Source organism: Mus pahari, chromosome 6 (assembly GCF_900095145.1).
Source record: "Mus pahari chromosome 6, PAHARI_EIJ_v1.1, whole genome shotgun sequence".
NCBI classification, from domain to species: domain Eukaryota; kingdom Metazoa; phylum Chordata; class Mammalia; order Rodentia; family Muridae; genus Mus; species Mus pahari.
In genome coordinates, this window is record NC_034595.1 from 62,401,691 (window position 1) to 62,410,865 (window position 9,175).

Below are 9,175 nucleotides of genomic sequence, written 5' to 3' on the forward strand. Positions count from 1 at the left end.
CATCTTGTAGCTCAATATCCTTTTGTAGTATTGTTACCTGATCTCAGTGGTAGTCTTTATGTCTTGTTTCTCTGATTCAGCACAGTTCTATAGAAATTCGCATTTGTCATTTCTTCCTTACTACTGAAACATATGTCCTAGAATAGAGACTTTATACATCATTACAATATATATGGCATTTGGTATCTAGCTTTTCCTCTCTGTCCTGTACATATAATCAGAAGAAATAGAATTGAGTTAACAAACTGGATTGGAGGCCATATATAGTTGGATTTTGACATCATCACAAACTAATTTCTAGTTCTCAACCTATTCTCGAGTGTGTGTGTGTGTGTGTGTGTGTGTGTGTGTGTGTGTGTGTGTACTGTAAATGTGGGAGTGGTCTGTGGAGGCCATAAGAGGGCTTGGATCTCCTGGAGCTGGAGTTAGAGGTAGATGTAAGCCACCTAAGGTGAGTGTTGGGAACTGAACTAGAAGAGCAGTGAGTGTTCTTCACCACAGAGCATCTCTCCAGTCCCTCTGGAGATCTTCAAAGGAGGAATACCTGGAGTGGGGATGAGGTTTCACATGGTGTGAGGAAACTAGGGTATAGAATATGCTCTTAGGGGTCTGGGTGGTGTGTCTTGCCTCCATCCCCAGGATTTACTGTGGAGCTTCTGAATATTCTTGGATATACTTCCTTTTGTTTTTCTCTGTGGTTCTTAAGCTGCTGTAGTCTTGGGCTTGTATTCATTCATGAGGCTGTTTCTGTAAGTCTAGATCTGGGTTCTTATGAAGCAAGGTGCTCACATCTTCCATGTTTCACACTGAATAAAGTTAATTTTCCCTGAGGACCTTCAGTGATTATTGCTGGGAAGGGTCATGGAGTCTGACAGTTTCTAATCCAGCTGCTTCCCTTTGTCCCTTTGCTTTCCTCCAGCAATAAGAAGCTGGGTGATTGTTTTTAATTCATCCAGTCTGTACCTCTGTATAGGTGTGCCTAGTGAGTTTTTGGTTAACGTAATTATAGGAAAGACAGACTTACTGCTGTTAGTTTGCATTTGTTGCATTTGCCTTAGGACTTTGCTTCTTTCCATCATTGCCTCTGTGTTAGTCAATGTTCTATTGCTGTGAAGAGACACCACGACCACGGCAACTCTTATAAAGGGCAGCATTTCATTGGGGCTGGCTGACAGTCTCAGAGGTTCAGTCCATTATCTTCATGGTGGGAAGCATAGTGGCTCCCAGGTAGACATGGTCCTGGAGAGAGGTAGCTGAGAATTCTATATCTGTATCCTGCAAGCAGCAGGAAGAGAGAGAACCACTGGGTTTGACTTGAGCCTTGATAACTCAACCCCTCACCCCCATCCTCTTCCCCAGCAGTGAAATCTTTCCTCCAGCAAGGCTACAGATTCATCCCAATTCTCTCAAATAGTGCAACTCCCTATGAGCCTAGGGGGGCATTTCCACTATACGCGCCTTCTTTTTTTTTCTATTTTTATTGTTTTATTTTAGTTTCCTTTTGTAAGTGATTAATATGAGGTTCACAATTAACGTTTTAAAAAACTATTTCTTACTGAAAACATTTTTTATTATTTTATTAGATATTTTCATTTACATTTCAAATGCTATCCCAAATGTCCCCTATACCCTCTCCCCAACCCTGCTCCCCTGCCCACGCACTCCCACTTTTTGGCCCTGGCGTTCCCCTGTATGGAGCATATAAAGTTTGCAAGACCAAGGGGCCTCTCTTCCCAACGATGGCTGACTAGGCCATCTTCTGCTATATATGCAGCTAGAGACACGAGCTCTGGGGGTACTGATTAGTTCATATTGTTGTTCCACCTATAGGGTTGCAGACCCCTTCAATTCCTCTAGCTCCTCCATTGGGGTCTCTGTGTTCTATCCTATAGATGTCTGTGGGCATCCACTTCTATATTTGCCAGGCACTGGCATAGCCTCACAGAGATAGCTGTATCCGTGTCTCTTCAGCAAGTTCTTGCTGGCATATGCAATAGTGTCTGCGTTTGGTGGCTGATTATGGGATGGACCCCCGGGTGGGGCAGTCTCTGGATGGTCCATCCTTTTGTCTTAGCTCCAAACTTTGTCTCTGCAACTTCTTTCATGGGTATTTTATTCCCTATTTTGGGGAGGAATGAAGTATCCACGTGTTGGTCTTCCTTTTTCTTGATTTTTTTTTTTTTTGTGTGTGTGTTTTGGAGATTGTGTCTTGGGTATTCTAGGTAACTGAAAACATTTTTGTACAATATATTCAGATCACCCCCCAGTCCCAGTTCCTCCTAGATCCTCTCCACCTCCCTACCCACCCAACTCCATGCCCTTTCTTTTAGAAACAAACAGGCAAACAAACAACCCCCCTCAAATCCCCACAAGAAAAACACAAAACAAAATAAGACAAAACACCCACCACAACAACACTAAATCAGAAACTATAATATACAATATAATATTCTTAAAATTACATCTTGGCATATATAAAACTTGCTTGAGAAATTTCATACATGAATATATTTTGGTCCCATTTACCTGCTATGTTTCCTGTTTCTCCTAGCTCCTCCTAGAGCTCCCTAGCTCCTCAACCCCTCTGAACTGTAGAGTTCTCTTTTTCTTAAAATGACCCACAGAGGTTGATTTGCAGCTGTTTTGTAAATGTTACTTTATGGGATTATCTTTTCTTATTTTGTTGGTATTGGGGATTAAAATTAGGACCTGAAGTACTGTAGGCAATTGCTCTGTCACTGAGCTACTGTCCCAGCCTGCCATTGGTTTTGAAATAAGTAGGATTCAAAATGGCAAAAAAAAAAAAAAGAAAAGAAAAAGAAACAAAACACCGTTTGGCTCTGCTATTCTCTTTCTTCATGTAGATATAAGATCCTGGTTAGTATCCTTTCATGTCTAACTGAAGGACTTTAATACTTTTGTGCCATAGCTCTGTTAGTGATGAATCCATCACTTGTTTTTATCTGACAATCTCTTACTTCCCTTCCTTTGCAAAGAACAGTTTTTCTCTTTATTGAATTATTTTTTGAAAGTCTTTTTCTTTAAGCTAAACTATTCTACTTATTTTCTAGCTTCATGTTATCTTTTTCTCCTTTTTGTCTTTAATATTTGTGTATATTACAAATTAGGGATGCCAATGAGGACAATATGAGAAATTTAGTTTTAATCAGAGTAGAAAATGAAGCTAACAGAATGAAATTTGCTGAGAGACTTGATGTTCACGATCAGTTGTGAATTATTAAGGGAAAGGTAAAAAAATGGAATATTAGAGAAGAAAATAGAGCCAAAATAGCTGGCACAAAAGTGTTCTCAAATTTTGTGTATCAATGCACATGAGGTTGCAATTCTCTGTGCAGTGTCATCCTTAGTGTTGACATGGTAAACTGAGAGGGGTTCACCCTGAATAAGAATGGTATTGGTAAACTTCTCTCCTTGCAGCCAGAGTGTATAGGAACTCCACAGGAAGACCAACAGAACCAACTAATCTGGACCCTTGGGGCTCTCATAGTCTGAACCATCAACTGAAGAACCTAGGGATTCATCAACAGGCTGGACCTAGGCCTCCCCACACATATGCAGCAGCTGTGCAGTTTGGTCTTCATCTGGGTCCTGAACAGTTAGAGCAGGGGCTGTCTCCAAAACTGTTGTCTGCATGTTCTACTAGCTGGGCTGCCTTGTCCAGCCTCAGGAGGAGAGAATATGCCTAGCCTTGCAATGCCAGGGTAGGGGGATATCAGGAGGGTCCCCACTTGTTCAGAGGAGAAAGGGAGGAGGGTTGAGGGGAAGGCTTGTGGGAGGAGGTGGGCAGTGAGTGAGATGTAAAGTGAATAAGTAGAAAAAGAAAAAGAATAGCATTGGTGACTACACTGCGAACTATCAGGCACTGTCCTGAGGGCTGTGAATGTACTGACTGAATTTTATCAATCCTTTATTTGTGACACTATTAGTAATCACCTTAACTTTCTTGGGACTATGATATTTTCTTATGTAAAATATCTGTTGCTATACTAAGTAATTTATAAAGTTTTTAATTCTGAAAGTTCATGTTTTTGGTATAAATAATGAGAAAAACAAAAATCTCTATCTTCAGGGAACTTAACCAGATTAAAGAAATGAGACATCCATTCCACTTCCTTAGATATTCACAGATAATAGTCTCACTGTAAGAGAATTATACAGGATTGTTAGAATTTAAATCATATGTGTTTACTATTAAGATAACACCAACTATTTGAATGAAATTGAATTATCATTACTAGTGAGTTAAGATGCCTTAGGTAGGAGATGACAGTTACCTATGACTTGGTGGGTGGCAGAAGGAAATGCTCATGAGGGAACAGAAGAGTAAGGAGCAGAATTCCCGTTTCTTACTTTCTGTCAAATTTTTATTACATAGGCAATGGAGGAATATGAGAAAAGAAATTGATGTGTATGTTTGGGAAAAAGTAAAAATATTTCTTGAGACAGGGTCTCATTATGTTGCCCAGGATACCCTTGATTTTGTCATCTTCCTGCCTCAGTGCTTTGAGTATTAGGATTACTAAAATTAGCTCCTTATGTTCTAAATATACTGTTAGGGGGTGAGGTATTATATAATATTATAATGTTGGATCTTTAATATTCTCTTAATGATATGGCTGAAAAATGATACTGGAATGTGTCAGGGGTTAAAGAGACTGGTGTGTACTGTTTAGAAACTTAGTATTTTCCCTACATACTTTGTCCATCACAATGAGTGTGGTGATTTGAGTGAGAATGGTCCCCACAGGCTCATACATTTGAATATTTGGACTCAAGTTAGTGGAAATATTTAGGGAAAATTAGGAGGTGTGTGACCTTGTTGGAGCAGAGGGCGGGGCTTTCAGGTTTTAAAAGCCCAAACTGTGGGCTTCCCATTCTCCCTGGAGGCTCTTGGTCACCAGTCTGAGGGAAGAAGGGGAGCAGAGGCAAAGAACAGGGTTCTTATGGCTGTAAGTATGGACATGGATGGAATGACCTCCTGAGACTGCTGCATCGAGACAAGTCTACTTTATTGTTTTGGAGATAGAGTATATAAGGGCATTTAAGGGGTATGGTTGGAAAGGGTTTATTGATCAAGAGGGCAGGAAGGGCTGATTGGTTTTAGTACAATTCTTAATTATCCTGCAGGTGGGAAGCCAGGTTGGGACATACATGCTGAGTAATGCAGCCTTGAAGAGAGCCCTGTATAAGGTCACTTTTCAGACAAGGCCAGCCACCTGTGTTCTGGGACACTCTCCAGACAAAGACACTCTCCAGACAGAGGCAGAGACAGGGAAGCTCTGTTAAGAAAGGGAATCCCCCATTTTGGGCTGAGCTCAGAAAGACATCAAGTCATAGGGGACTGCTATCTTAACAGCAAAGTTCCCCCACACAAACCATTTCCAGTTAGCTTTTTCTGCCTTGTGTTTGTGGATCAAGATGTAAGCTCTCAGTTACTGCTCTAGTGCCACACATGCCTGCCTGCTGCCATACTATACCATGGCCCTTTCAAACTAAGCCCCTAATAAACACTTCTATAAGTTGCCTTATTCATGCTGTCACAGCAATAGAAAAATAACCAAAACAATGAGGATAGGTGGATTTTATTTAATATTTAAAATACACTTGATTAGGCTATAAAATACAGTTTTCTGGCTTTGACACTTTATCCTATCACTTTTGAACTACTCTTAAGGGTGATAGGGAATAATAGATCCATGCTTTTTGCAGTTTTGTTTCTGTCCTTGAGTATAATGCTTTATTTCTGCTGAGTGCTAGTCCTTTGTGATTAAATGGTGTCGAATAACTTTATATCAGCATTCAGCAGAAAATGAGAGCTAAAGACTGTTTAAAATTATTAAATCATTAGGACATGTCCCCCAAACCAGTATATAGTGTTTTAAATGTGGCACCAGTAACCAAATAGAAAATGATAAATTTTGAAGAGAGAAGGAAATATAAGGGTATCTCACTGAACTCTGTGGGCCATCCTGGTGAGCAGTGGCTGTTTGCTAGCACATTGGTGGGATAGTTCAGTGAATTACAATCCATGATAGACACTTATCTAATTGCTTTCAGGTGACTTGTCCAGGAGTGGTGCTGAAAGACAAGGAGGACATCTATCTTAGTATCTGTGTGTTTGGCCAATACAAAAAGACACAATGTGTCCCAGCCACTTTCCCTCTGGTCTTTAATGCCAGAATGGTGTTTGAAAAGGTGAGTTCGGCTCTCTTGCCTCACTCTTGTTTTCCTATTGCCCTCTTGGGCTTTTCCCTTCTCCCTTCCTTCCCCTCTCTCCATACGCTCATGGCTGGCCTCTATTGCTTTACTCTCTCTGCCTTTCTGACTCTACAATCCTTCTAATTCCCTTCCCCATGCCCTGAATAAACTCTATTCTATACAAAAAAAAAAAAAAAAAAAAAAAAAAGGTGAGTTCAAAAATCAGATTAATTATTTACCAACAGAAATCAGAGGGATTCTGGTTTTTGAATAAAATCCTGCAACATAAACTATTATTGGTAACTATGTGCTTAATTCAATTTGGCTTAATTCAAAAGGAATGTTGTAACAAATTTAGACTTTTGAAAATATTCCTTACATTATGCACTGAATCAATTGCCTGTTTCTAAAACTTCTTAGTGGGATTCATGCAAATCATGGCATCTTGACTGCTGAATAACAGCTTCTGTACAAAATAAGGCACAAATAGGTAAGCATATGCTGAGTTTTACTTAGGAATATCTTGTGCTTTTCTGTTTCACCAAGCCCCTCTCTTTATTATCCTTAAAAGGGCTGGTATTGGCAATTATTACCAATCATATTCTCCTTCCCACCAGACTTACCTTGTCCTTATAGGATTGTCTTCCCTCCCTTCCTCCCTCCCTGCCTCTTTTCCTCCCTCCCTCCTTTCCCCTTTCCTTCCTCCTTTTCCCTTGTCTTCTTTCATTTATTCACAAATAAAATACCCTACTTTTTTCTCTGTTCTATGGACTGATATATCTATCTATCTATCTATCTATCTATCTATCTATCTATCTATCTATCTATCTATCTATCTATATGTATGTATGTATAGATATATGATAAGGCAAAACTATTTCTTCCTGTAACTTAATAAATGCATAAATACAATGAAGGAAAGGTGAGAAAATAGGGGGAACTTTCTTTTTTTTAAATTGTCTAAGAAGACAATAATGTTTAAACTAAGCTTGAATGAGACTAACAGTTGTTTGGCGGTCTAGGGAGAGAGAATTCTAAGTAGAGAGCTAACAAAGACAAAGGTTTCCTGTAAGGAGTTAGCTTGCTGTGTTGTAATTCTAAGGTAGACAGGACCATCCTGAGGAGCACAGGTAAGAAACCTAGTGGGTGATGTTGGCAAGGGAGGCAGATCCAGCTAGAAATTGTTGAAGGTTTGTATGGAAGATTGACATGGTGATTTATTCCTGAAATCCCTGGATCTGAGGGGCTTTGGCAGAAAGATTGAGAGTTCAAGATGAACCTTGGACTACATAATGAATCTTTCTCTGCAAAACCAAACCAAACCAAACCAAACCAAACCAACCCCCTCAAACAAACCAAGATTTTTCTTTGGTTGAGCAAGGAAACACATTTTGGGAAGTGAATGGGAAAACAGTCTTCCTTCCCCCTCTCTGGCTTCCTCTTCTCATATTGCCCCTGATGTGACCTCACCTGCCCTCTCACCCTCTCACTGCAGGTGTTCCCTGAAGCAGTCGACCCTGGAGACGTGGTTGCACAGCTTGAGTGTGAGTTTTTAATTTTTAATTACTACTGAAAACATTTTAGAAATATAATCCATATTATAATTTGATTTGGGATTAAATAAAAGTTTAAAAGGTCTAGTAGGATTTAAAAAATGTTGAACTGAGACATTTTCATAATTTTTAGAATTTCAGTGACTTCCTCAAATGATAAAGCATTTATCTTTTTGCTATGGATGAACTGAAACCGTTTCTTCTTTCTGGTTTGGTCTATGGCAGATAAAGAATTACTTAGATGTTTTTTGGTCAAGGTGGCTTGGAGTGTTCTGATGGAGGGTTGTGATAGGTGGAACTTTGCCCTGCAAACAAAAGTATAAGAGTCAATATAAGAGTCAGAAATGTCATCAGACTCACAGAAGCTCAAGGTAGCCTAGCTGGAAAAATCAGTGCCTTTACCTTAGTAGGTATCAATTATTTTTCAATGCTGGTGTTGGCAGTACTTCTGTACAGGGCTCAGCTGGAAAAAGCTACACTGACAGTAATGCTGTGTATACACTTGGGCGAGGCCCACTCAGGCCCTGGTTGTGAAAAGGAAGGCTGATGTTTATGCTTAAAAGTAGAAAGGATGGGGGAATACCTGGGGGTTGGGAGGGGACTTGCTCAGAGAAGAAGGGGAGGGGTATGGAGAAGGATTGAGGATAGGGATGGCCATGAGGGGGCAGTGAACAGGATTAAAGTGAGTAAGTTAAAAATAAAATAATTTTAAAAATGGAAAATAAAAGTGGAAAAGTCTGAAATTATAGACTGATTGCATCTCAAAAGGCCAGCAGTGCTGGTGTTGGGCAGTGCTCCTATGTCTCCTAATGTTCCCCTCACTCCCCACCCCATGTGCACTCTAGCAACTTAGAAACATGGAAACTGGCACCAAGCTTAGATCTTATGGTTGAAGAGGGTGGGAACAAGCCTGCTTGCTTGTTTCCATGGGAATTGTGGTTTAGTGACTTTTTCGGAGAATGCTTTGTACCAGGGGCTAGTATTCTGTTATTTCATTTCTGTTCTAGGACCTGACATTATATTTTCCAGTGTGGTAGACAGGCTCTGTGATGACTGTTGCCCATAGGCCTATGCATTTAATGTTTCCTGACCATCTTGTTCATTATTTGGGAAACCATATATTAGAAGCATTGCAGATGACCATTTCCATTTATAAATGGAAAATTACAAATTTTTCCATTGAGAGAAAATTAATGTTTTTCTCTACTATTTGGTTAGAAATGTTAGGGTATCAGATTACTAGTTACTGATGATTGTTATTTGAAAAGTGTCTTGATTTCCCTGATTCAGTTTCTTTCTGCCTTCCTACTTCCTTCCTTCCTTCCTTCTTTCCTTCCTTTCTTTCTTTCTTTCTTTCTTTCTTTCTTTCTTTCTTTCTTTCTTTCTTTCTTTCTTTCTTTCTT

The 9,175-nt window shown here is 39.7% G+C and overlaps 1 protein-coding gene across 3 annotated transcripts in view; it reads left to right on the forward strand.

The window, feature by feature from the left end:
* Positions 1 to 9,175, forward strand: part of Spata6 (spermatogenesis associated 6) — a 111,090-nt gene that overhangs the window by 16,443 nt on the left and 85,472 nt on the right. For 2 of the 3 annotated variants that reach the window (XM_029539926.1, XM_021200450.2), the window contains exons 2-3: positions 6,079 to 6,216; positions 7,715 to 7,763. In XM_029539926.1, coding sequence (XP_029395786.1) covers positions 6,079 to 6,216; positions 7,715 to 7,763 — 187 coding nt within the window. Of the gene's footprint in view, positions 1 to 6,078; positions 6,217 to 7,714; positions 7,764 to 9,175 lie in introns of those variants that run through there. The other variant, XM_029539927.1, reaches the window with a different exon arrangement.